The sequence below is a fragment of the Sorex fumeus genome, unplaced genomic scaffold (genome assembly GCF_029834395.1).
Source record: "Sorex fumeus unplaced genomic scaffold, SorFum_2.1 ptg000041l, whole genome shotgun sequence".
Taxonomy (NCBI): Eukaryota; Metazoa; Chordata; class Mammalia; order Eulipotyphla; family Soricidae; genus Sorex; species Sorex fumeus.
The window spans coordinates 8,670,480-8,696,563 of record NW_026606098.1 but is presented as its reverse complement, the minus strand read 5'-3'; the positions used below and the strand labels follow the sequence as shown (position 1 = coordinate 8,696,563).

The following is a 26,084-nucleotide window of genomic DNA, read 5'->3' as shown; positions in this document are numbered from 1 at the left end:
CTGCCGCCCAGCCAGGCCTAAGTCGGTCATAGTCAAATCTCACGGCAGGATTTATTGTATTAAGAAAGACTACAAAAGGTAGAAAACAGCTCGGCGCTACACTAGCACACACGCGTGGACACTTTCACCGCGGGAGGGGTGTGGGCAGGCCGCCCCAAAAGCTATAGCACGCGGAGCGCACAAGATAGTGATTTTTATACATTAGGCCAAATGTTTCCTTATTTTTCTTTTTTTCCCTTCATATTTGCTGTTTGTCCTTTTTTTTTTCTCCTTTTTCCTTTTTTGGCCCTAGACATCTCACGGGCTGAAAACACTTGAGAAAACCAGAACAGATAAGGCCATGATGGTTGGGGAATCCCACCGAGTTACCAACTCCGCGCAGGCGGGCACACCACTGCCCGCAGCAGAACCCCACCGCCCTAGTGCCCGGCCCAGCCGGTGGCTCTTTGGAAGCTGGACGCCAAGCCCCTGCTGCCTGCCCCACAGCTGGCAGTCAGCGCCCCTGGAGGTCCAGGGCAGGGCAGCGGGGCAGGGAGGGCCCAGCTCTGGAGATGGACACCCACGGCTTTAATTGCACTTAGACCAAGGAGGGAAGTGGGGGAGGGAGAGGGCGGCTGCTGACAGTGGGGTCATCCCCAGGTGATGCCCACCTGCACCCACCCGGGCTCAGGGCTGGGCCCAGGACGGGCTGTGCAAAGCCAGCGAGCAGAATAAGTTAACGGTTCCGCAGGGGGAGGGGGCCTGCCTGTGCCCCGGGTTAGGGGGGGTATGCTTCAGCCTCCGGGATAGCCCGGAGGGGCACCCGGGCACCAGCAGGTTCCTAAGGCACATGGTTTATGTCAGTTTGCAGCGGCCACTCAGCGCGGCCCAGCAGGAAGGGGCTCCCTGGGCCCCCCCTGTCTCCAGGCCCCCTACCGCCAGGGGCCAGGAAGCCCTATGGAAGCTGTGAGGGGAGCCTGGCGTGAAGGAGCTGCGGGGCGGGCTGCGGGCGGCTGGGACGGGGAGGCCTCGGGCTTAGCTGGACGGCAGTGCCTGTACGAAGAGGCCCCGCGCATCCGTTCGTGCCAGCTTGGCCGGAGGCTCCAGCGCCTCAGGACCCAGCGCGGGCGACTGGCCGCCGGCCGCCAGCGAGATGTCCTGGGGCAGCTCGTCCTCGCTGTCCTCCTCCTCTTCCTCCTCCTCATCTGGGGCACATGGAAAGCAAGCCCGGCTCAGTGCCAGCGCAGGGAGCGGAGGGGGGGCGCTGGCACCACCCCCTCCCCCATCCCCCATGCCAGGGCCCTGGGTCGGGACAGGCGATCCCACCTTTGTCCGGATCCAGGGGGTTCAGCGAGGTGGCCAGGTTGGCAAACTGCAAAGGGTGAGAGAGGAGGTGAGCGCCTCATCTTGCGGCGCCCCGCCCCGGGCCTCAGAGGCCCCCCCTCCTGGCCACGCACCTCTCCCATGACGGCGATGGGGGTCTCGCCCTTGGCCTGGGCCACGCGGTGCTCGATCAGGTAGTACATGTACTCATCGTAGAGCAGCCGGATGAGGTGGAAGGAGCCGAAGCTGGCGGCGCTGCGCAGGGTGAGGTCCCGGATCACCATGGAGCTGGGGTCAGCGGAGGAAGACTGTGAGGCCAGCCCGCGGGCCTCCCTAGGGTGTCCGTGCGGGGTTCCCCCTTGGCCCGCCCACGCCAAGCTGGAACCGGGCTTTATAAAAGGCTCCGGGGAGACCCCAGGGAAAGTGTCCAGGCCCTCCCTGGGCAGGCCCAATAGATCTGGGGCCTTCTCCGGCCCCGCCCAGAACAGGCTCATCAGAGGCTGACAGGAGCCCCTCAGCAGGAGCTTGGCCCCGCGGGCCCGTCAGACCATGCCCCCGACCCTCGATGGCCACCCTGGCCCCTCCCCTCTGCATGGGCACACCTGTAGAAGGACCACTTGAGGAGGAAGAGCTTGGCAGCCTTGGGGAAGCCGGCACTGCCCTGGTAGGGCTTCAGCACCTGGCTGACCACGCCGTCCAGCCAGGCTGCCCACTGCTCCAGTGAGTTCTGCTGCTGCAGCGTCACCTTGAAGTCCTGCTCCAGCCGCTGCACCACGCGGTCCTCGCAGCGGCACACCCACGAGGCCTGCTCCTAAGCACAGCGGGCGGGCAGAGCCCAGGCTCAGCCCCCGCCCCCATGCGGCTCCCGGGGGTCCCCAGCCGCCTGTGCTCACCTGCACGTTGGCGAAGTCCACGCGGTTGAGGTCGCTCAGCATCTGATTGATCTGAGCCGTGTTCTGCAGCACAGCGCGCGCTGCCTGTGCCAGGTGGTTGAGCGACGTATAACGCCGCAGCGTCTGCGCAAAGGCGCCCGCCGCTGCCACCTGCAGGGTAGGGGGCTGTGACTGGTGCGCAGAACCCACCCTGGGGCCCAGCCGCAGCCGCCGCGGGGGCCCTGTTGGAGGAGGGTCGCCTCCCTTCTTCTGCCGAGACAGCTCTTCAAAGTCTGGGCACCCACCCACCCACCCACAAGTGTGCCTCAAAAACGTGTGTCTGGCTAGCAGCATCTTTAGGTGAAAGGTAGTGCCCTTCAGAACACCCCGACACTTGAGTACACAATCCTGCACTTGGGTTTCCCGCCATCACGGTGTGTGCACGCTGAGTCCAGGCTGTGCTCCGGGGCCCAGCATGCCTGGTACACGGTGGGCGCTCATGAAGTGCATGAGTAAATGGACCAGTGGTCTCCGTGGCTCCGACTGGCCTTTCCCTGGACCTGGCTTCTATTTACATGCACAACAGTGCCCCCCTCCCCACCCTCAGACCTTGGTTCTGTTTAGCTGTCTTGTTTGCGTTTTGGGAACTGAAGCAATACTTCTTGGGGGAGTGGGGGGGGGCGCGCCCCAGGCCTAAGCATACAGGTGCTCAGTCCTGACCCAGGTGCATCTGGTTCTGTCCCAGTAGGGTAAGAGAACTGCTTCCAATTTTCATTCGTTTTTTATTCGTCGACGACTCGATGGTGCTACAAATGCTGCAGCAGAGGGCTGTGTTTCCCATGGGGGCTCGCCTCGCCTTGGGGCTAGCCTAGTGCTCACTCGGGCGCCCCGCCCCTCCCCTGCCCTGCTTTACGGCCTTCGTCTCACCTTCACCCGCAGCATCTCTTCAGGGATGTTGACCATGGCATGGGTGAGCCAGCTTTCCAGGCTCTTGGCGAAGTTCCGGATCGCTTGGGTCAAGGCACCTGGGGGGGGGGTCGGGGGCTGATGAGGAAGAGCTGGGGCCAGGAGGCGGGGCGGGGGCGGGGCTGGGCGGAGGGCTGCGCGCTCACTGGGGATGGGCCGCAGCACGTCAGGGATGAGGATGTCCACCAGGCCCTGGTACAGCACGTTGTCACAGTGCTTGGTCCACAGCAGCACTGGCTCGAACTTGGCCAGCAACACGAGGCTGGCCTTAGGCAGCCGCTTCTCGGCCTCGTCGTGCCTGTGGACACCCACCCACCCCGGGGTCACACAAGTACACTTGGGACAGGTACCCACTCACGCCCACCCACGCCACAATCTGGGGTCAGGCTGCCAAGACCCCAGGATCAAACGGCCACACAATGGTGCCCACCCCAGCACAGCCCTAAAGTGGTAAAGTTGAGCCACCCTGGCGCATTGTTCCTGAGGGGCTCAGGGCAGGGGGCATCAGCACCAGCCTACAGCATGCCCACCCCGGCAGACTCACACAGCCAGCGGCGGCGCCTCACTGGGTGGATTGAGATGGTGCCTCCAGAAGGTCTTCCACAGGGTCTCCACCAGAGTGAACTGCAGGTTCACCATGACATCCACGATGGCCTGCCAGGTAAGGGGGCCCAAGCGGGTGCACACTCAGAGGGGTGGGGTCAAGCAGGTCCCTTCCCCTCCAGGCCCTGCCCCATTTTCCTGGATCTTGCCTATCACCAGTGCCCGCCCCTGGACAGGCTCCGCCCACCACCAGAGCCTGCCCCTACACAGGCCCCGCCCATCACCAGAGCCCGCCCCTGGCCCGCCCCCTGGCCCTACCTCACAGTGTTCCCGGTACAGGACCTGGAAGGCCTTCAAATCCCCCGGCCCCACACCTTCAGGTAGTGCCTTGCCCTGGAGGTCCAGCTCCGAGAAGTCTGGGAGGCTCCTTGAGGCATCTGAGGGAGAAGATCCCCGAGGTGCCCTTTATCCGCCCCTCCCCCACCTCTCCCTGGGAAATGCTCCCTTTCCTCCCTTGCCGTGGTGCCCCCTTGGAGGCAGGGACACAGTGAGGCTTGGGGAGCCCCTGCCCTGGAGTCCATGAGGGTCCTGCGTGCTAGTGGGGGGCGATGGGGAGCCCTGGGCTGGGGGGATTCGGGCCAGCAGGAGGGAACAGTTCCCTGAGCTCTGGCCCCAGGGAGGTTCAGCCTGTGGCCCAGAGCATCACCACGGGCACTGTGGGCTTGTGGGCAGGGAGCTGAGATCCCACAGGATTCCTTGTTTGGGGGAAGGGGAAGCCTGGTGGGGAGGTGGCTACTAGTTCTCTAGCTCTCTCAGCCCACCAGGCCAGCAACACAATCAAGGGTGAAAGGTGCAGGGCTGCTGGGATTGGCAGAACAGGGGATTGCCTGTGTCACCCCAGGATGCCGGGGGGCCCCGATCTAAAGAACCCCAATCATCTCAGTCTTACATCGTCTTCCTGGGTGCACTGTGGGGCCAGGGGCAGGGAGAGAGGGTGGGTCCCATTGAGAAATGGCTCCTGCCGGGTGCAGGGGGCACTCACCCAGGAACTGCTGGTACTGCTGCACCTGGGCGCTGATGTCCGACAGCCCGCTGGCGTGCTGCGGCCCCACGGCCACCCCATTGGTCATGCCCTCCAGCTTCTGGATGGGCTTGAGCCTGCAGTGGGGGATGCAATGATGGCGGGGGCTGGCCGGGCTGCACGCCCAGCCCGGCTGCCCACAGCTGGGGCCCCCTACCTCTGCTTCTGCGCGAAGGGCTGGCCCCGCATGGCCATGTGCTGCTGGTCCTCCAGGAGCCGGAGCAGCGGGGAGCTGGCCTTGATGCGCAGTCCGTAATAGTGGTACTTGGAGTTGCCTCTGCGGGGAGCGGGGAGGCTAGATGCGGGTTTTCCCCCAAACACTCAAACCCACCTCCTCGATGCCAGGGGGTGAAGTGTGTCCTCATATGCACAGTGAGCTCTGGGAAGCGGGTCCAGCAGCCCCTCACCCCTACCTAGCATCGCCCCTTTGTCTGCCTTCAGAGGCAGTGGGGCCCAGCTGAGGAGGCAGTGGGTGGTTGCCCTGTGCACCCTGACTCCCAAGTACCCCCCTACACGGTCGCCACCCCATACTCCCCAGGGAGACAGAATAGGAAGCCAGAACATGGGGGGGAGGGGTGCGGCAAGGGGAAGAGCTGGGTACTGAGGGGCACAGGGGATGTTGGCAATCAGGAAAGGTGAGGAAGCAGGTGAGGTATGCAGACACACAAAGGCTGGGGCAGGTGCCTGCAGGGAGAGGGGCACACTTGTGCAAAGGCCTGGGGGCAGGGGGGGGGCGGGGCACCTGGTGCCGAGGCGCCGTGTGCGCAGGCCCATGAACACGGAGCGGATGAGTTTGCCGAAGGAGGCGGCGTTGACGGGCTCCAGCTTCTGGTCCTGGCAGTGCAGCAGGTAGTGGCAGTAGAGCGTGCTTCGGGGCAGGCTCACGCCCTCGGCTGTCTCGTAGTTGTCCAGCAGCCACTGCACCTGGGCAGGCCAGGGTAAGGGGGGCACTGAGCACCGCCCGCCACAACTCCCTAGAACGGCACTGCGCGGGGACCCTGCTCTATCTGCGTCTGTGCCGACTTGCGCCAGGAGAGGGCTGCCTCCACAGTGTGTCCACTGGGCCCCCAAAAGGAGGGCAGCAGAGGCGAGGGAAGCCGCCACGCCACCCCCAAGCTCTGAGAGGCTGGCGGGGGGGCACCGCAGGACCCCACGGCCACAGAGCTGACAAGGGGCTGGGCAGAAAGGGGCTTCCGGAGCTCGTGAGAGGCATGGTGTGTACATGTGGGCCTCAGACGGCCGCGCCGCTGCCCTCCACCCCAGCCCGCTGCCTGGACGGACTCCAGGGGCTCCTCGGAAACAGAGGCCAGAGCGCTGGGCTTCCACCCCCCACCCCTCCGCCCCGCCGAGCACTTACGGTGGCTGGCGAGGCACGGGTGGTGTGGGAGTAGGACTGGCTGGCGCTGCCCAGCATGTAGCCGCCTTGGATGACGTAGGTGCCGCCCGCGCTGCCGCCGCTGCCCCCGCCTCCGCTGGCGCCCCCGCTGCCCCCGCCGCCACCTCCAGCGCTGCCGCCGCCGCCTCCATTGTTGCTGGCCGCAGTCCCGCTGCTGGTGGCACTGGCCACCACCTGGCCGCCCGACACGTACATGGGCACGGAGCCGCTGCTGGCCACCGCCTGGGACGTGGCGGGCGTGCTGACCTGGGGGGCCGTGCCTGCCGTCTCGTAGTAGCCGGTGCCTGGGGTCTGCGTGTACAGCGGCGTCTCTGCATAGGGGTAGGTGCTGGGGCGGCTGCGGACAGCAGGGGGTGGTCAGGGCCAGAGCTGGGGCGGGGGACCCTGAGGCCACCCAGTACCTGGGGAGGTGCTCCTGCACTGGGGCAGGGGGACAGTTTCACTGAACCCTCAAACGGCTGGACAGGGGAGGCCCCACTTCCAGTGACCGCAGCCAGGCACGTGCTCTGCCCCTTGGGCTGTCTCCACGGCCCCGTAAAATGATTCCTATTTTGGGGATGGGGGCTTAAAAACCAGAGGCAGGGGAGGGAGAGATGGTACAGGGGGGGTATCTGCCTTGAGCAAGGCCCCCTATAGCGTCCCCCTTGCCCTGCCAGGCATGAGCCCTGAGCACAGCCAGCTGCGGCCCCAACACAACCTAAAGCAGTGACAGCAACCGCGTGACCCACAGATCCCCCAGCGCTGAGCCCACTCTGGCCCCCCGGACTCACATGGCACTGGTCGTGTAGCTGGCGTCGCCGCCCTCCACGTACTGCACTGGGCTGGGGTACACGTGGGGCCCGGCCACCTGCTGCAGCTGCTGCACCTGGCCAGGCAGGGCAGGCGGGGTCAACAAGGCAACAAGGACATGGTGGGGGTACAAGGCCCACGCGGGTCCCAGAAACCCAGAACACCTCCTGCCCCTGCACACCCCTCTCCCCCATGTCAAGTGGCACTTCTGGAGTCTCGGAACCACCTGCTTGATTCGGGTAAGGTGGTGGGGTCCTGGGGTCCACCACCTTGGCTGAAGGCAGGGGACGGGCAAGGGGTGAGGGGAGAACCAGGCCCAGGTGTGTCAAGAGGGGCTCCGGCGCCTTGCAAGGATAAGGGTTGCAGGCCTGCCGCGGGACCCCCCAGCGTCTCCTGGCAGGGGCCTGACTTGGACCCAGGGCCCGCGCCCCGCTGGGGCTAGATCCCCATCCCCCACCCGATTTAGGGTGCACAGAGAGGCGGGGTCGGGGCTGCCCTGGGATCCCCCGGGCGCGGGCAGTGCAGGGGGCTTGGCAGGCGGGCAGCCGGGGTGGGGGTTTCCGGGGTGCGGCCCCCACCCGCGCGCGCATGCGCCCCCGCCGCCCCCGCCACCTACTTTGAGGGCTGTGGCGGCGGTGCCGAACACTAGCACCTGGGGGACTCTCTGGATCCTGACCCTCTGGTCGGGGCTGGCCTGGGCCGGCAGCCCGCACAGGGGTTGCGGCAGGAGCAGGTGCGGGGGCAGCGTGCCCACCAGCTCCACCCACTGCTCGGCGCCCGCCTCGTAAGCAGCCAGCGCGGGCCTCTGGCTGCCCAGCGGCGGGGTCAGGCCGTGGCCCGGCACCCCAGGCCCGGGCGAGGGCGGCGGCTCCGGCGGCGGCGCAGGCCGGGGCGCCAGCTGCTCTGCCTTCCTAGCGGGACACTGACTGCCTGAGCTCTGGAGGACAAACAGAGACACTGGCGGGTGACGGCCCGGCCCACCTTCCCCGCGCCCGGGGGTCCCTCCGCATCCTCCCTGTGGCCGGGGGGGCTACAGCCCCTCTCCCGGGGAAGCCCCGGCCCAGTCCACACCCACCTCGGGTGCCACGTGCACCTGCGCGAGCCCCTGCACCGGGCTAGCCTTGGGGGCCTGCGGGGTGGCCTGCACCACGGACCTCTGCGGAGGAAATTGCGCTCAGACAAGGGGACCGGCACCCCATCTCCTCGTGCCCCCACTGGATTCAGGGCGCACAGTCCGAGTCGCAGAGGGGTGGGGTGCAACCAAGCCCCGAGTGCCTGCTTCCCTCCCCGGGCACTCCCACAGGCCAGTGTGGTTGGGGGGGGTGTCCCACAGCCAGAGTGTAACAACAGCCCAGCGGCAACCCTGCTTTATCCCGCATAGGCGCCCGGGCCAGACAGTCAGCCAGGACCAGACACGGAGGGCCTCCCCAGGGACACGGCCCCGCGGTTGGTGCCTTCCGGCAGGCACCCCCTTCCATTCCGGCAGGGATGTGGGAGCTGCACCCCAGGGGCCCTAAACCCCGTCCCCTTTCGCCCTGGCACCTCCGGAGGGACGGGGACACTCTGCTGGACGCTGTGGACCTGCAGCTGCTGGGGGGGAACTGTGCCTGCAGGGGTCCCCGCCGTCTTGCTGGAGCTGCTGTTGGCTTGCACAGGCGAGCGCTGAGAGGGGGGAGAGAAGGGAGCTGTGTGTGCACACAGATGCATGTATACACGAATGTGTACATGCATATAATATGCATATGTATGGAGATGTGCATATACACATATGTGTGTCCATGTACCTGGGGGGTATGTGTGTCCCTTGGGGCTGCAGTGGCCCCAGCTGTACCATGTACATCAGACCTCTGCCTCCCGCAGCCCTGGCCGCCCACCGAAACCCAGGGCTCCAGGGGGCCGCAACTCCTCTGCTCTCAGGAAGACCACTCCCCAGTAAGGAACTTCTGGCCCTCCTGACCAAGGGAAGCAGGGGACGCCAGGAGGGTCTGGGCAGTGAGCAGGCCCGAGCACAGGGTGCCCCCCATAGAGCAGGGGACGAGGGGCGGGCACCTACCTCAGGGGGCGAGTGCACGGCCAGGGAGATGGGGCCGGCCTTGCTGCCCGGCGGCGTGCTCTGCACCACCAGCCGCTGTGCGGGGAGCACCTGGCCGGAGAGAAGGGGGGCTATGGCAACCGGGTCACCCCTCCCCCCCGGGAAGGGTCTGCCAGCTCCCCGCACCTGGGAGCTGCACTTGGGGTCAACGTCCAGGGCGCCTGGCCACAGGCCATGACAGACGGCGCCCCTGACCCTGGCAGCTGCAGCAGCGCCCGCGCTGGGCCCCGGCCTACCTGCTGGGGCACCGGGATGCTGGTGAGCTGCAGCGGAGACACGTGGCCCGGCTTGGCCTGCACGCTCGTCTGGACCAGGAGCCGCTGGGGGAGCGGGGATGAGCACCTTCCCAGGCGGGCAGTGGAGGGGGAGGGGGGGCGGCAGGCAGGCAGAGGGCTCGGGCAGGGAGAGGGGGCACCTACCTGCTGGGTGCCCTGAGCCTGCTGCACCACCTGGGTGGGGACTCCAGTCTGGCTGGCCGTGGCGCCGGGGCTGGCCTCCGACACGGTCTCGCTGGCCCGCATGCTGCCCTCTGCAGGAGAAGTCCGTCAGCCCGTGCAGGGCCCCGACCCTCCCGCGGCTAGAGGCCCGGGGGTACTCACGCTGACCCACAGCGGAGAAGAGGCAGTCGTAGAACATGGCGCCCCACGCCCCCGGGCCCTGCGCACGCTCCCGCCTCCGCCCTCTGGGAACAGCCCGGCCCAGCGGCTTTATACCCACAACCTTGGGAAGCTAATCCCCCTGACACACACATGGCCCCGTGGCACGCGGCGCCCAGCTCCCCTGGGAAGAAACACCCCCGCAGGGCGCCCACGGAGAGGCCTTGGCGGGAAGGTCCGGTGCGCATGGTCACAGGGAGATGCTATCTGCCCGGCTCGGGTTTCTGTACTCTCATTGCCCAGGGATGCGCAGGGGAGCCAGGTGGCCCCGGGAGCTGGCTGCTGGGGCCCCCAAGGCTGGCCCTTCCAGACCCAAGGGCCAGCCCTTCCGGCCGGGGCCACAGGAAGGGGACAGGGCGGAGGAGCCCCTCGGTACTTCCTGGGCACTTAGTGGCCCCCCTTTCAGTTAAGGCAACTGAGATACGGGAGCAGAAGGGACGGGACGCAGCCCAGGCCTGCGCCCCCAGGCGCCGCAGCCGCACATGGAACCCAGAGCTGGGGGCTGCCCCCAGCTGCTGGGAGGCGCAGCAGGGTCAAAGTCGGGGTGCAGGACAGGGGAAGGCAAGCCCCAACACCAAGGGAGGGTGTGGCCAGCGCAAGGGTGTGACTGGGTGACTGGAGTGGCCAGTAAAGGGCCATGAGCAGAGGCCAGTGGGCGTGGCTAGTGCTGAGGAAGCGCCTCCTAATGGCCATGGGGGGCCATGTGGGGCCGCCAAGCTGGTCCTGGAGCCCCATTCTGAGTCTGGTCTGGGGCCAGAGCCCAAACAGCAGGTAGGACGGCAGACCTGGGTTTGATCCCTGGCATCCCATACGGTTCCCCCCCCCCGCCACCCCCCAGCAGCGCCTGAGTGCAGAGCAGAGCCAGGAGTCACCCCTGAACACTGCCAGGTATGACGCCAAAAGAAAAAAAATAAAAAAGGAAATAACTTTAGTTATTTGTCTATTGGGCCACACCCAGGGTGCTCAGGATCGGCTCCTGGCTCTGTGCTCAGGGATCACTCCTGGCAGGGCTGGGGGGCAGGGGGGTCCTATGGGGTGCCAGATATGGCACCGGGTCAGCCATATGAAGGCCAGCGCCTTCCCCTTAGCCTCTCTCTCTGGCCCCCCCACCTGTTAGGCTTTGCTGGAATCCTCGCCCCAGTCTCCTGAAGTGTCTGAGAGGCGGGGGGGGGGGGGGGGGGGGGGAGGGGGGGCGGGAGGTGCCTGTGAGTCACAGGGGCATGTCTGGCGAGAACTGGCCACTGTCACCTGCTAGACCTGAGGGGCTCTGACAAGGCTGCCAAGACCATGGGTGAGCCTGTCTGCAGTGGGACAGATGGCCCTGCCCTGCCCGGGCTCCGAGCACAGCTAGGGAGGTTCGCGGGCGCCCTTTGGACCCACCAGGGGCTTCCTGTTCCTGGGGCCAAGATTACGGGCAGCCAGGCCAAGGCCATGGGGCTGTGGGCGTGGCTGCCGTGCTGGCCTTGCAGGATGTGGCTGGCCACTGACTTCCTGTCACTGCACCGGAGCATCCTCTGGGCCATGCCTTCCCACAGCGGGCGGCTGACTCACAGCCGGCCACAAGGGAGGTCTGGGGGTAGAGTCGGGGATCCTGAGGGCGGGTTCTGCACAGGGAGACTCCAGCCACCTTTCCAGCCCTCAAGCCTGTCATGGAGGGCAGCGTCCTGGGGACAGGCATCTAGCCTGAACTCTGGGTTTGGGTGCAGCCCCACCCGCTGCCCGGGGACCACTTACCCTGGCCCAGAGGCACCCCAAGACAGACAGTCACTGAGGAGGAGCATGGAGCCCGGGATCAGGGGATCAAGGGATCAGGGAAAGGGAGGGAGAGGGTGTCCGCAGGGGTGCCCCCGGGAAAGCACGCTGCCCATCGTAGACAGGCTCTTGCACCCTGGGGGGCAGCGGGGAGAGGCCGTCCCATGGGGCCAGCCCGACCCATATATGCTATGACCTCAGAGCACCCTGGCATCCTGGGAGGACAGGGAGGGTGGCAGACTTGGGGCACTCTCTGGTCTAGCGTCTGCACCCTCACTCTAGGGAACATGGATCAGGCAGCAAAGGGTGACCCAGGAGGGCCAGGCCCAGCGGGAGGCCCTGTGTGGAGAGGGGTGAAGGGCAGGGGGAAGGGGGCCTCCAGGGCACTGGGTACAGTCAGGACTCAGCACTAAGGCAGCTGCTGGCCATTGCAGAGACCACTTTCATGGCTGGGGGTGCAGCCAGGCTGTGAAGGGACAGGTGAGATGGTGGTGGACAGCGGCTGGGCCCAGGTCTGCCGAGTGTGGAGCTTTTAAAGCACTTTCCTGGGACCAGAGAGACCCAGGGCCATAGCACAGCAGGGACAGCGTTTGCCTTGCATGCGGTTGACCAAGGTTTGGTTCCTGGGATCCCAAGCCGGTCAGGAGTGATCCCTGAGCACAGAGTCAGGAACAGGCCCTGAGCACGGCTGGGTGAGGCCACAAAACAAAACCAAAAGAAATTGGACAGCGGGGAGGATGCTGACTGGCAGACAGCAGTCCAGGTTCAATCCCTGGCACCCCATAAGGTTCCTCGAGTCCAGCCAAGAGTGATTCCTGAGTGCGGAGCCAGGAGTCGGCCTTACGAATAGACCAGGAAGAAGGCAGTTGGGGAAGGGGTAGGAGAGTAAGCAACGGTCAGCAGGCTCCCCTGGGGGGCACTGGGGCAGGCGGGATGGCAGGTGAGGGAGGGGCTGTCGAGTCCAGGACAAGGGCTGGGACTCTGTGACCAGGGTCTGGAGATATGGGCAAGAAGAGGCTGGGAGGCCTGTCCCACAGAGAGGGGCTCAGGTGGGAGCCCCCCACCCCATGACCCCACTCAGACTCAAAGCCCAGGATCCCGAGGGTGTCCCTGAGAGTCCCCGTTCAGTACCTGAGGAGGGGGCACTGTTCTGGGAAGACCATTCATGCATCGGGGCACCCCGCCAAGAGCCAGCTCTCAAACCCCGCCCATCAAATGGAAGGGAAGGGAGCTGTCCCCACGGTATCTAGGACCGCCCCCTCAGCCCATAACATCCTCTGGATCTCTTTTGGGATAGGGAAACTGAGGCAGAGTTGTGGGCGGGCCAGGTGCCCAGATGACCCCAACCACCCAATCTTCTCCAGTGAGCCTGGCGTGGACACAGGCACTGCCCAGACCCCCCCTCCCCCACCAAATCCCATCCCAGGAGACCCACACCTGGGCTGAGGGACACACAGGGTCCCACATCACAGCCCCCCACATCGAGGCAGCTGTGCGCCCAGGAACTCCCCAGCAGCCGTCCTGCCTGTGGGCACAGATCCACTCACCAGAGACGGTGACCACGATGAACTGCTGGGATGCGGGGGACAGGGAAGGCGCGCTGACCGGCTGTGAGGGCGCGGGGCCAGCTGGGAGCTCCGTCAGGTACTGCTTCTGACCTCCGGGGGGCTGTGCGGGGGGCTGGGGGTTCTGCAGCTCTGTGACATACTGGGGCTGGGGGGTGGCAGCAGTGGGCGGCTGAGGGGGCTGGGGCGCCGCGGGGGGTGGCGGGGGCGCGGCCTGTGGCGGCTGCGGTGGCTGTGGGGTCGCCTGCAGCTCTGCGGCATACGCCTGCGTCGCCATGCCAACCGTGGGGAAAATGGTAATAAATAAGGCTTTTTCTTCTTCTTTCTTTGTTGGGAAGGAGGCGAAGGGGGAGGGAGAGGAAAGAGAAGAAGGAAAAGCAAGGGTTAACACGGGCCAGAGGAGGGCAGCCCTGAGTGATTCAACACTAACTTAATTACAGCAGGAGGCTGGGAGGCCGGCGGACTGATGGACAGAGGGTTTGGGCCTCTTGTGCTCACCCCGACAGCGCCTTCTCCTTCCTGGGGGACACTCGGTCCCTTACCCCGAGAAAACCAATAGAGGCCTTTCCCTGGAAGGTTTCCACAGGCGGAGCAAGGTGTGGGCAGATTTGCTCATGTGCCTGCCTTGGGGAGTTTCAGGAACTGAATCAAGGAGCCATGCATGAGCAGGGCTGCCTGGCCATGCAGGGGCCAGGGGCGGCTTCTCCCGGCAAGGGCAGGGTGGGCTGAGAGCAGAGGGTCACCAGGGTTGCCGTCCTGGCCTGGGATCTGGCTGGACCCTCATTCCCAATGGGGAGTCACATTCAGTCTGACGCCAAAGAGCTTCCCCAGTCCTGCTGTGTGGAGTCCCCACGCTACTCTGGTCCTTGTCCAAAGACAGTTCCTGACCCCCACATTCTCTGTGAGTTCATCACGGCCCTCCTCGGACAAGATAAGTCCAGCAGCCACTGCTGACTTCCGAATGGAGGCCGCTGGGGCAAGCACAGGCGTCTTTCCCAGAAGCAAAATATTGAGAAGCCCTTGGGGGCTGGAGTGATAGCACAGCGGGTAGGGCGTTTGTCTTGTCAACCCGGGTTCGATTCCCAGCATCCCATATGGTCCCCCGAGCACCGCCAGGAGTGATTCCTGAGTGCAGAGCCAGGAGTAGCTCCTGAGCATCACCGGGTGTGACCCAAAAAGAAAAAAAGAAAAATTGAGAAGCCCTTTGAACAGGCCCCTCCCACCATTCAAGCCCCACCTCCCACACCGGGTCCATCTGGGCCAGCCCCCAACTTCACCATATCAGGCCCTGCTTCCCTCTCGTTGAGCCCCGCCTCCCTCCCCCCAGGGCTCACAGGCCCCCTTCATCCTGTGGCCAACAGCTACAGCACCTTCTCGGCCAGCTCGGTGGCACCCCAGGCCCAAGTGGAGGCTGCAATACGGTTTCTTCTCAACGAACCCCCAGAACCCCGGGGGCGGAGGGGAGGTACCCGCACTCCGAGGGGTGGTGAGACGTCCCGGGAAGTAGCAGAAAACAAGTGCTGCTTGAATCCGGGAGCCCGGTGGGTGCTTCCCTATGGCTGGTGGCTTGTGGGGGTCCACTGGATGAGCCAGTCCCATTCTGCAGATGCAGAGACGAAGTGGCCAAGTGCTGGGGCAGCACTGGGGGAGGGGCCATCTGAGCCTAGGCTCTGGGCACCCCTCCCTTCTCACCACCAGCCTCAGTGTCGCCCCACCCTCAGAGGCCTTGCCGGGCTGAGCTGCGGTCATCCCTCCTTCATGCCGCCCCGGGGATCTGGGCTCCGCCCTTTGATGCCAAATCCGAGGTGAGTCAGCAAGGGGGAACTGGGCGGGGTCTGAGTGAACTTGGTGGTGCCTGAGCTGGATGACTTGAGGGGAAGGGGGCTCCCCGCTGGAATTCTGCCTGACCCTGTGGGCAATGCCTGGCCCTGCGCCTGGTGCATTATGAGCACTTAGGAAGTGGCTTCCGGAGGGAGAACAAAGCCTGCTGGTCTGGCATCCTTCCAGGGGCCCAGCGCAGGGGGCTGCTGAGAACAAAGGAGGCACTTGGGGGCGTCTGCTCCTGTCTGCACTTGGGTGGCGGGGCGCTGGGGGCCAGGCAGGCGTGGCACCGCAGGGCAGGAGGCCACTGCCTGCTGGGACAGGGACAGATTATTGCTTCCCCGGCTCTGCCCTCCCCAGCAGCGGGCCCTGGGGGCCAATGGGCAGGCCCACCCCCCCCCCCTGCCCCCCTACTCCTGTGCACGAGCGAGCAGGGACCCCACCAGAAACCCAGCCGATGGGACCGGAGCGATAATACAGTGGGGAGAGCATTCCCCTTGCACGCAGCTGACCTGGGTTGGATCTCCGGCATCCCACAGGGTCCCCTGAGCACCGCCAGAAGTTTTTCCTGAGTGCAGAGCCAGGAGAAACCCCTGAACTTCACTGGGTGTGACCAAAAAAATAAAAGCAAAAAGAAACCCAGCCGACTCATAATTCATAGACTTGTCTCTTGCACCTGGGGGCGAAGAGACGGCAGACTCACATCAGGTTGGATCTTGAGGGGGTCAAGCGACCAGCCAGCACCCAGGGACTGCTGAGGACAGTGAGCAGCTGTCACTCTCATTCCTACCGCCGCCAGCACTGCCACTACCATTATCATTAATTCTGCAAGTGCTGGGGCCAGGCGGGCATGGGGGCAGGCAGAAGACAGACATGAACCCCAAGTTCTCCGAAGGGGGGTACCAAGAGAGACTGAACGGGTACTTCACCCAAATTTTGAGCCAATGCAGGTTCCTGGGCCTGCAACCCAGTCTGGGGGGGTCCCCTCCTTCCCTGTGGCCTGGAGAGAGGCAGTTCTAGACCTGCCCACAAGAGTGGGCTTTAAAAGCTCCCCATTGGGGCTTACTCCTCCCTGTGAGGCGGAGCCACAGGCCTCATCCCTTTCTGCTCAGTGACCAAGTTGGAGCCCCCAAATCCTTGAGACTCGCCTCTCCCCAGAAACAGTCATGGTCATCTCCAGGAAAGATGACCGGAAACACCCCATCTCCCACATTTCCTGACTAGGGGTCCCCCTTTTCCTATGTATGGGGGGCTGGGCTCTGCAGTGCCTGGAGGAGCTTCCCTGGAGGGATGAGTCACCAATCTGTGTCCAGGGCCTGGGAGGTAGCATGTGGTGAGGGGCACACCTTGCCCTTATGAGGCCCACACCTTGCCCTTATGAGGCCCTAGGTTCGATCTTTGGCACCACAAAAAGAAAAGCACGAATAACAGCACAAGGCCCTCGGCAGTGGGAACCCCCAATAATGCAGTCCGAAAAGTAAGGGGATCACACCAAGGGGGTACAGAGGGTCCCGCCATCAATCTAAGACCTCGGCTCGCCCTGTCCTGGGGCCAGCAGCCATCTTGGGGGGGCATGGGACTTGGCACTTGGGGAGAGCCAGCCTCACTCCCTTGTTGCAGCTCTGTCTGCCGGTACCCCCAAACCTAGCTCGTGCGACAGTGACCCAAGTTCTGGAGTGCTCTCTAATGTCCCAGCATATCCACCGCCTCCCCAAACCTCCTTCGTGCTCCCCACACCCAGTGAAATACAGCATGATAAGTACAGTTCTGATAAATTTGGGGGTGAAAGGTGAAATTCAACATGGCAGGGCAGGGGGGCCTCATTTTCAGTTTTAGACTTGTCAGGAGTTGGAACGGGGTACAGCAGGGAAGACACCGGCCTTGCATGTGGTTTGGGCCCTAGCCTGGCACAGGGGCCCCTGGGCACTGCCAGATATGGCCCCAATCCCCCTCCAGAGAAGCCTTCTCACCCACCTGTCCTCACTGGCTCAGCTGTGTCTCTACCTTGCCTGTCACTGCTGCGATGCTGGTGACCACACGGGTGGGGAGGGCTGGCCGGCACAGCTTGGCCTGTGAGTCAAGGGATCAGCACAACACCCCGGCCCAGCTCCAGACCCCTGGTCCCACCTGGCCTCTCCCAGGACTCTGCACCCCAGCTCACTCTTCCAGGAGGAGTCTGGAGCCCAGGGGGAACCGGGGGCAGCTGGGGAGTCCCAGGACCCCCAAACAGCAGGGAAGGCACTTGCCTTACATGCAACTGACCATCCCAGAAACCACCTAGGGGCCCCCCAAGCCCCTAGGAGTAAGCCCCGATCTTACTCAGGTGTAAAAACAAAACAAAAACGCTGCCTTTTCTGCAAAGTGATGGGTGCAAAGTCATGGGGGGTGGAGGTGGGGGGAATATCCCCATGTAATGTAGGTGGGGGAGAAACCAGGCAGAAAAGTGGGTGTGCCTCTCTGCGGGAACAGACAGTGACCAAGGATGCTCTGTCCATCCCCTGACGAAACTGAGGCCTAAGAGCACACAGCTGGGAAACCAGACAAGCAAACCAAGTCTTGCCCCCTCCCTGAGCCAGAGGCCCCCTCAAATGCAAAAGTGAGGGATGACAGGACAAGCGCCAATATCACCTTCAGCTTTGGGGGCGGGGCAGCTCAACAAAGGTGAGCCCCTAAGGAGACACAGAGCATTTCGCTGACATTCGCCTCTGCCCTCAGTTTCCCTGGCAGGGTCATCTGCGCAGGGCCTGTGTTGGTCCAGGAAAAGCTCCAGGAGAAGGGGGCTCCCGGGCCTCAAAACCCCAACCCAAGCCCTGAAGCCTCTTCCCCAATTCTCAGGAGCGAGCCGGCTTCCATCCTTTGCCGGCGGAGGCAGGCCAGGACGCTATTACCAGCTCCAGAACGAAGCAAGAGCAAAGCAAAGGGCTCCCGGCCCAGGGAGCTATTTGGGGAAAAAAATCTTCCCCAGGCTGGCAGCTCTAGGCCACGCCCCTCCACCATACACACGCGCGCGCACACCAGAAACCCATGCTACACCGGAACACTTCCCCTTCCTTCTGACCTCCGTGTCCCGCGCCTGCCCACGTGGCTCTGGAGGCTGGTACCTCCCGGGTGACATGTGAGCCCCTTGACACCAACTGGACTGAGCAGAATGCATGTGCCTAAGGGACGGTTTAAGAAAGCCAGGAACCATCCTCAGACGCCATCTGCTCCCCGGCCCAGAGGGGGATCTCGGGGGAAGCTGGAGATCTGGCAGAGCAGCCCACTGACAACCTAAAAACTTTCTCTTCCCCTCGCCTCCGGGCTGCAAGATTCTCTGCGCTAAAAACAGACCCCTTGCCCACAGCTCCTGGGGAAACTCTGGGTTGCCCCTAAAGCCTTCGGAAGACACAGGGTGCCGTGCCAGAGCGGATTAAAAATCTGAGACGGGGTTGATGGCCGATGCGTCAAAATCACATTCGTAAACGGTAAACGGTTGGTGGGGACAGAAAGTGCATTAGAGTCATTCCGTAAACGGAAGCGTTGGTTTTTTTTCCCCCAAAAAGCAACTGAGACCATGGGCATCAGTCTCCCCATTCCACAAGGATGGCAAACTGAGGCCTCGAGGTGGTAGACTTTAAGTCTCCGAGTCCGCTGGGAGCTATACAGAGACGCAGCACAGGTGCACCACACCTCGGAGCACCGCAGAGGGGAAGCCAAAAGGTCCGGAGGCCGCAGCCCCACTTGGTTCCCGGGGGCCCGGGCTGACTCCGCCTACACCTTCCCACCTGGCTCCGCCCTTTCACCTCGGCCCCGCCCCGCCCCTCCCTCGCTCCCATTGGCCTAGCCTCCCCTAGGCCCGCCCCTTCGCACCTCCCGACATATAAAAGCCCCCCGCCCGGGCCGGCCGACCTCCACTTGCCGGCGGCCTGCAAGCGCCCGCCCCTCGCGGGGGCTGGACTGCGGGGCCGGAGGGCGGGTGGTGTCGCCCCAGCCGGGCCCCGGCCCCCTCCCCCACGGCCCCGACAGTGGCCGCCGCCATTTTGACCGCCCGCCCCTTCCCCGCGGGCTGTGGTTACAGCGACACACGCCACACGGGCCCAGCCGCCCAGCCCGCCCGGCCGCCCTGGGCCGCCCCGGTTACCTCGGCTTCTCCCCACTTCTGTCCGCGGAAGGCCTTCCCAGAGGTCTCAGAGGCGATGCTGGGAGGGGGACGGAACGTGCCAGGGTCCCAGGGCCGGACGGGGGGGGTGGGGGTGGGGGTCGGCCGGGTGGTTGTTGTTGTTGACTCGCGTTGCCGGGTTGCTTGGTCGCCACGACTACCGTGGCTATGGCGCCTCCGTTTCCCTCACCGGGGCAACTGTTGCTACCCACCCTACTGACGTCACGCTCCGGGGGCGGGGACCCGGGTGATTGGCGGTGCCGGGAGCGGTGATTGGGCCGCGCCGTGCCCTGCCGCTAGGCTATTGGTGGCGAAATACGCCTTTCAACTCCCGCTGGACTTCCTGGCGCTCTGATTCACCGGTCGGAATGCCCATCAAAGGAAACTGAACCCTCAAAGGCCGCGTAGCCCGTCACTCCCCCAAGGAAGCAGAGGGCGAAAAATCAAGGGGGCGGAGACTGCCGGGTCGCGATTGGCGGGCGGTGGGGAGTCCTGCCTCTTGGTTCGACGGAAAGTGGGTCAATCTACACTTGCGTCCCGCCCCCTGGCTGCAGTCCGCGCGCGTGCGTCACGCGCAAGGTGGGCTGGGAGTGGTAGTCGGGATCGCGAGCCGCGGACGCCTTACCGGCGCCCAAACAAAAGGGCGAAGGAGGCGAGCGCTGCCTCCGCACCCCGCACCCTGCCCTGCTCGGCCAGCCGCCCGGCCTCGCGCGCTGACGTCACGGCAGGAATGCGGGGACGCAGGGCGCCCCTTCTGTGACGTCAACACAGGATTCGTCTGGGGATTCGATGACGTCACTGGGGCGCTTTCGCCTCCCTCCTCTGTTGCCGTCCTGGCCGCTGTCGCCGGAAAGGTCACTGTGCCCAGGCCACCGGCGCGGGGACAGGGATTAGCGGCTGGGGCAGCCCAGCGGGACCTCGCAGTGACCCCGCCCTCTCCCACTCTCTTCTGAGTTCCCCCCCCCCAGCCTCAATTTCCCCCAGGGAGAAAAAAGGCCAGAGGGTGATCGCCTCGGGCGCAAAAAAAGACCTTCAGATTATAATGATCTATACGACAGTATTTTTTCCCAAAATTTGTTTTACTCATGCACAGTGAGTGATAAAAGTTATTCTTAGTTGGTTTGTTGACGAACAGGTTTCCAACACCATCTTGCCACAAGCGTCAACTTCCCCTCCCCCAGTGCTCCCCGGTTCGCTCTCCTATCTAGCCCCCATATGTTTTTCGGTTTGGGGCCACACCCGGCGTTGCTCTGGGGTTACTCCTGGTTCTGCACTCAGGAATTGTTCCTGACAATCTCAGAGATGCCAGGAATCGAAGACAGATAGCTGCTGTACTATCTCTCCAGTTCCATTGTAGAGAGAGATTGTGTTTGTGTGTGTGTGTGTGTGTGTGTGTTTTAAAGAGTGAACGCAGCCCCCCACTACCACAAATTTTGCAGTTGAGTTTCCCACATTTGGAGAAATCACAGAGGTCAGCATATCCGGAGAGCAACAGCCAAGCCTCATCCTGGGAAAACCACCTTCGCCATCGTGGTATCTCCCCTGCCAATAGAATTTTTTTTAAGTTCAGAGCGAGAGAAAGAAATGTAGGATGGAAAAATACTAAACTTTGCACAGCTGAAGCCCTCAGATTGGGACCCGCGGGAGTGACGCTGCCGCTGCTGTGTCCCAAGCTCAGGGTTTTGTTTTTATTTTTGTTTTTGTCTTTGGGCTACACCCAACCCAAACCACAGAGACCAGAACTATACTACAGAGGGTATAGCACTTGCCTTGCACACGGCCAACCCAGGTTTGATCTCCAGCACCTCCTAGGGTTCACCAGTGTGACCCAGAAACAAACATGCTTTTATGATTTTGGATGGGTGGAGGGAGCTGTCCCACACACTGCCAGAAGCCCCAGGTAATAGCGGTTTTCAGAGGCCACCAAGCCCCTACCTGGCAGTTGGCAAGTATGGACACGTGGTGCTAAGATTTAAAGCCAAGGTATCTCTGTGCGCCCCAGCCCTGTAGCTCTGCAGGACCTACCAAAGTCCCGACACCCTCATGAAGTGGACAGACCTGAGTCTGTGTGAGTATGTGTGTCTGAGTGAGAGTGTATGTGAGTGTTTGTGAGAGTGTGTTTGCTTGTGTGTCCGAGTGTGTGAATGTGTGTCTGAGTGTGTTTTCGAATGTGTGAGTCTGTGTGAATGTGTGTCTGAGTGTGAATATGTGTTTGAGACGTGCAGTGTGTATGAGTTGGTTTGAGAGTTTCTGTGTGCGTTTGAGAGTGTGTGAGTCTGAGTGTGTTTGTGAAAGTGTATGAGTGTATGAGTGCGAGTGTGTGTGTATTGTGATTGTGTGTTTATGTGTTTTGTATGAGTGAGTGTGCTTGTGAATGAGTGTGTTTGTGAATGTATCTGTGTGTGTTTGAAAATGTATGTGTGAATAAGTGAGTATATGTTTGAGAGTATGTGTTTGTGAATATGTGTGTGTGAATGTGCGTGTTTATGTGTGAATGTGTGAGAGTATGTGTGTTTGTGTGTTTGAGAGTGTTTGTGAATGTGAGTGTGTATATTTGTGTGTTTGAAAGTGTGTTTGAATAAATCAGTGAGTGTGTGTTTGAGAGTATGTGTGTTTGTGTGTCAATGTGTGTGAGTGTGTGTGAATGTGAGTGTGTATATTTGTGTGTTTGAAAGTGTGTTTGTGAATAAATCAATGAGTGTGTTTGAGAGTATGTGTGTTTGTGTGTCAATGTGTGTGAGTGTGTGAATGTGAGTGTGTATATTTGTGTGTTTGAAAGTGTGTTTGTGAATAAATCAGTGAGTGTGTGTTTGAGAGTATGTATGTTTGTGTATCAATGTGTGTGAGTGTGTGTGAATGTGCATGTGTGTTTGTATATGTGAGTGCTTGAAAGTGTGTGTGTTTGTGTTTGAGTGTGTATTTGTGTGTGAATATGTGTGAGTGTATGGTTGTGTATGTGCTTGAGAGTATGTGTGTGAGTGTGTGTGTGTTTGTGTGAGTGTGTGTTTGATAGTATATGAATGTGTGTTTGAGAGTATGTGAGTGTATGTGTTTGTGTGTTAATGTGTGTGTTTGAGAGAATGTGTTTGAGTGTGTGTTTGAGTGTGTGTGTTTGTGTATGTGTGTGTATGTGTGTGTGTGTTTAAGAGTATGTGTTTGTGTGTGAACGTGTGTGTGTTTGTGTGTGTTTGAGCTTGTGTGTGTGTGTGTTTGTGTATGTCTCGGGGCCTTAGAGGCCTGTGTCCAGTGCAGACACTTCCTGCGTGTGTCATCGCCAGCTTGTCCCCGCCTGCCCCAGGGAGGCAGGAAAGGGCAGAGCCGCATCTGCAGGCAGGCTGGGTGCAGGCTGGTCGAGGCCGGGGGCAGGGGGCAGGCCGCATTATTCATCAGCCCTTTCCCAGCACCCCCGCTGCCCTGGCTCCTGACTCTGCCACGTGGCCCTTGGCCCCAGACACCCACGGGAGTGGCCAACCGAGTCTGGAATCTGTCATGGAGAAAAGGACAGGGATGAAAGTGACAGAGGCTGGGGAGGTGTCCAGAGAGATTCTGCCCAGGCACACACAGGCTGCCGCCCCAGACCCTCCCTGCTTTGATGGTGAGGAAAGCAAGGTACAGAGAGGTTCCGCGACTCTGCTGAGGTCACACAGCAGGAAAGGGGTTCAGATCCAGGTTCCCCAGCCACTGAGCCCCTGAGCTGCATATGACAAGTACAGTGAATGTGAGGGAATAGGTGGGATCTGGTGGCTTCGTGAGGTGGGCACCTCGGTACTGCAGAGTTTGCGCTCAGTGCAGAAGAGTCGGGCGGAGATGCGACTCAGGCCTTCTGGCCCCACGCCAGAGAGAGAGGACACGGCGGGCATTTGCCTTGCATGCAGCAACCTGGATTTGAGCCCTGGCATCCTATTATGGTCCCCCAATGCCCTGCCAGGAGTGATCCCTGAGCACCGCAGGGTGTGACCCAAACATTTAAAAAAAATAACTAATCAGGAGAAACTGGACAGTGAAGTAAAGACGGTGAAGTTTTGTTTTTGTTGTTTTGTTTTTTGGGGTGCCACACCTGGCAATGCTCAGGGGTTACTCCTGGCTCTGGGGACCGTGTGAGATGCAGACACTGGAACCCAGGCGGGCACGTGCAAGACAAACACCCTCCCCACTATGCCCCTCCACTCAGGTTTCCTTTGCAAGTTCTGGAGCAGGGAGACACTGCAGGCTGGCCCAGAATGGAGCCCCCCATGCATCCATCCTTTGAGTAGGAAGGTACAAAGTGCTCATCTCAGCGGGCAGCGTATGCTCAGCCCCCCAGCGGGCATGGGCTGGCACGTCACGTGAATGTCGCTCCTTTGTTCCAGTTAGCTTACATGGGATTTCTCCGAAGCCACCCCGCGTGGGGCTTTCTCCCGAGGTGAAAGCGTCGCAGCTGATGGTGTCTGACACTCCTTCCCCGGACTGCTCCTGCGAGAGCTTCCGGGCAGTGGGGGCAGCCTTCTCGGCCACAGTGGCACCAGGTAAGGTCCATCAGCCTCCGTTCCTGTGTCCGCCAGGAACCTCCTGGCAGCCTTAGGGTGAGCCAGTGCCACTGCAGGGCCTTTGCCTATTCGCCTGCCTGCAAAGCAGCGGTAGGGGTTACTTTGGTTTTGATTTTTTTGAGCCATATGTAGTTGTGCTCAGGGGTAAGACTCCTGCACACAGTCTCCCTGCTTCCTTTCCCCAGCCTGAAACTGACCTGTTTATTTATTTGCTTTTTGGGCCACACCTGGCGATGCTCAGGGGTTACTCCTGGCTTTGCACTCAGGAATTACTCCTGGTGGTGCTCAAGGAACCATATGGGATGCCGGAGACCGAACCTGGGTTGGCTGCGTGCAAGGCAAATGCCCTACCCGCTGTGCTATAACTCCAGGCCCCTGAAACTGACCTGTTTAAGATCAACAGTTTAAGGGGGAGTGATAGGACAGTGGGAAGGGCATTTGCCTTGTATGTGGCTCACCCAGGTTCGATCCCCGGCACCCCGTCTGTCCCCTGAGCCCTGCCAAGAGTGATGCCTGACATCAGGCCCAGGAGTCAGCCCTGAGCACTGCCAGTTGTTGCCCCAAAACAAAAACCAAATCAAGTCAACAATTGATGGGCTGTAGTGCCTGGACAGGGAGAGGCGTTCTCTTGGGAGATGTCCCTTGGGTCCCTCACACACCTGCTGGGAGCGATCCGTTAGTGAAGAGCCCAGAGCCGGCCCTGAGCACTGCCAGGAGGAAAAGCAGCAGGAGACTGAGCTGTGAAGGCCACTTCACTCAGCCATAGAAGATGCTAGAACAAGGCCCAGCCTACGCCCCCCCCCCCCCAGCCTCCTGGCAAAAGGCAGAATCACTGTGAGCTGGCAGGAGGCCCCGAGGGAGCCCTGTGCCTCCCTCAGGCTGCACCCGGGCTCCCGGCACCAGCTCGTACCAGCCAGCCCCCCCTGCCCCCTGCCCTGCCTCGTCCGACGCCAGCGCATCCCGAGGCAAAGGTTATCTCACCTGGGGCAGTGGGAAATGTCGCGGCGCGGGGGTCGGGCGGCAGCGGCGGCTGCAGGGCAGCAGGGGTAGGGGTATAAACGGGGGTCCGGGCGGCGGGGAGGCGCCGCCGCCGGGAAGCCGCCGCCCCGTCCGTTATGGCCCAGTGCCCGCTGCTGCTGCCGCTGCTGCTGCTGCCGCCGCTGCTGGCCGCCGACAGTCCGGCCGCGGACCCCGCCTGGGCGGTGCCTCCGCGGGCAGCCCCGGCGCGCCTGAAGTTGTGCGGCCGAGAGTTCGTGCGCGCCGTTATCTTCTCCTGCGGGGGCTCCCGCTGGCGCCGAGCCGGCCAGGGTGAGGCGGGGATGGGCTGGGTGCGAGGGAGGCCGGGGCACGCGTGTGGGGTCGGGTGGGGGGGGGCGGCGTCCAGGCCAGAGCTACAGTCCAGAGGCTGCCCCCAACCTCCCACCATGCATCTGCAGACAGGCGCGGTCCTTCGTCCTGCAGAATAACTGGGGCGCAGGGGTCGCGGGCCGGGGCGCACTGAGGCTCCCAGGTTCAGCGGCCATCCCTTAAGTGGACAGCATTTATCTGCGGGGGTCCCAGGTACCATCTGGGTCCCCCAGATACTGCTGGGATTGGCCCCAAATAAAACGACAGAAGGCTGGTGGGGGGCGGAGGGAAAGCGCGTGAGAGCAAAGTTTGAGACTTTGCAGACTTTGAGCTGACAGTCCTGGGTTTCATTCCAGCACTGAGGGGGGGGGGGGGGCTCAAGGGAAGGGGGGCAACTGACACTAGCCGTCACAGGGTGCCTCCCTTCAAAACCAGAAACGGATGAATACAAGGTCAGAGGAGCTAGAAACCAGGGGCTGCCCTGGACAAGGACTAGGGGTGCCGAGTGTAGGGCCCAACACTGATGCTCCCCACTTGCAGGCAACGCCTTCCCAGACTCAAACTTCAATGCGGATGACAGCCTGGACGTCGCCTCCAGCGAGTGGCTCTCCTTCACCCTGGCCAAGGACCCCCAGGACCCCTACAGGGGTCAGCGCGGCTGGCAGGGGGCCCCTGGGGTCCCGCGGGTCACCCGGGATATCCCAACTGGGCTTTCCAGCTACTGTTGCAAACTGGGGTGCAGCAAAACTGAGATCAGCAGACTCTGCTAGAGGGGGACCCCCCTGCCCGCTGCTGCCCTCCAAACTCCCCAGCATCCCTAGTGACCGCTGCCAGCCTGCCCTTCTGCCCTCTGATCCTGTCCTCCTCTCTCCCCAGCCCGTCTGGGCACCACCCCCCAGGGCCCCCCAGACATGCCCCCTGCCCACGAAGCAGCCGCTGTGACCCCCAAGTTGTGACCCTCCCTCCTCTGCCTTCCAGTCCATCCCCCCACTCCCCTAAAGGCCGGCTGGATGGCGGGATCCCTTTGGGTCTTGCAAGGAAGCTGGGCGGGGCGAAGGCACCTGAACCTCCCCGACCCCCCCCCCATAATAAAACTTCAAAGTTCTAAAATGCCTGGCAACTTGTGTGTCTCTTGGGGGGTTGGGGGTGCGGATGCAGGTTCCGGGAGGGCCCTTCCCGCCTCCCTCCCTCCCTCCCTCCTCTTGGGGACTTTCCGTGTCTGGGGGGAAGGGGCGGGC

At 62.5% G+C, this 26,084-nt stretch overlaps 2 protein-coding genes and 1 non-coding gene across 5 annotated transcripts; 1 reads left to right on the top strand and 2 right to left on the bottom strand.

Moving 5' to 3' along the window:
* Positions 1-31: 31 nt before the first annotated feature.
* On the bottom strand, positions 32-19,149 carry RFX1 (regulatory factor X1). 3 transcript variants are annotated; one of them, XM_056119352.1, is made up of 21 exons: positions 18,956-19,149; positions 12,997-13,339; positions 9,461-9,570; positions 9,278-9,361; positions 9,003-9,092; positions 8,492-8,611; positions 8,025-8,105; positions 6,931-7,025; positions 6,122-6,497; positions 5,507-5,688; positions 4,922-5,041; positions 4,726-4,841; positions 4,002-4,120; positions 3,685-3,794; positions 3,287-3,438; positions 3,102-3,199; positions 2,196-2,345; positions 1,905-2,113; positions 1,437-1,590; positions 1,306-1,351; positions 32-1,184 (listed from the first exon to the last, which is right to left on the bottom strand). In XM_056119352.1, the coding sequence occupies exons 2-21, from the start codon at positions 13,289-13,291 to the stop codon at positions 1,015-1,017; spliced, it is 2,877 nt and encodes a 958-aa protein (XP_055975327.1). In that variant the 5' UTR covers positions 13,292-13,339; positions 18,956-19,149; the 3' UTR covers positions 32-1,014. The 3 variants fall into 3 exon arrangements, with proteins under 3 accessions (XP_055975327.1, XP_055975328.1, XP_055975329.1); XM_056119353.1 differs by lacking the exon at positions 8,025-8,105; XM_056119354.1 differs by lacking the exon at positions 18,956-19,149 and having other exon boundaries at positions 9,278-9,570; positions 12,997-13,325.
* Positions 19,150-20,372: 1,223 nt separating this feature from the next.
* On the bottom strand, positions 20,373-20,530 carry LOC130029049 (U1 spliceosomal RNA). Its single transcript, XR_008793264.1, has one exon. It is a non-coding gene; the product is annotated as a U1 spliceosomal RNA (small nuclear RNA).
* Positions 20,531-24,614: 4,084 nt separating this feature from the next.
* Positions 24,615-25,630, top strand: RLN3 (relaxin 3). The gene is made up of 2 exons (XM_056119687.1): positions 24,615-24,807; positions 25,387-25,630. Exons 1-2 carry the CDS (start codon positions 24,615-24,617, stop codon positions 25,614-25,616), a joined length of 423 nt encoding a protein of 140 aa, XP_055975662.1. The 3' UTR covers positions 25,617-25,630.
* Positions 25,631-26,084: the final 454 nt, after the last annotated feature.

Coding starts and splice junctions, on each gene's coding strand:
- RFX1 (XM_056119354.1), bottom strand. CDS start 13,291: ATGGCGACGCAGGCGTATGCCGCAGAGCTGCAGGCGACCCCACAGCCA. Junction 4,842..4,921: donor CCCTTCGCGCAGAAGCAGAG/GTAGGGGGCCCC, acceptor CCCCCACTGCAG/GCTCAAGCCCATCCAGAAGC. Junction 2,346..3,101: donor AAGAGATGCTGCGGGTGAAG/GTGAGACGAAGG, acceptor CCTACCCTGCAG/GTGGCAGCGGCGGGCGCCTT.
- RLN3 (XM_056119687.1), top strand. CDS start 24,615: ATGGCCCAGTGCCCGCTGCTGCTGCCGCTGCTGCTGCTGCCGCCGCTG. Junction 24,808..25,386: donor CTGGCGCCGAGCCGGCCAGG/GTGAGGCGGGGA, acceptor CCCCACTTGCAG/GCAACGCCTTCCCAGACTCA.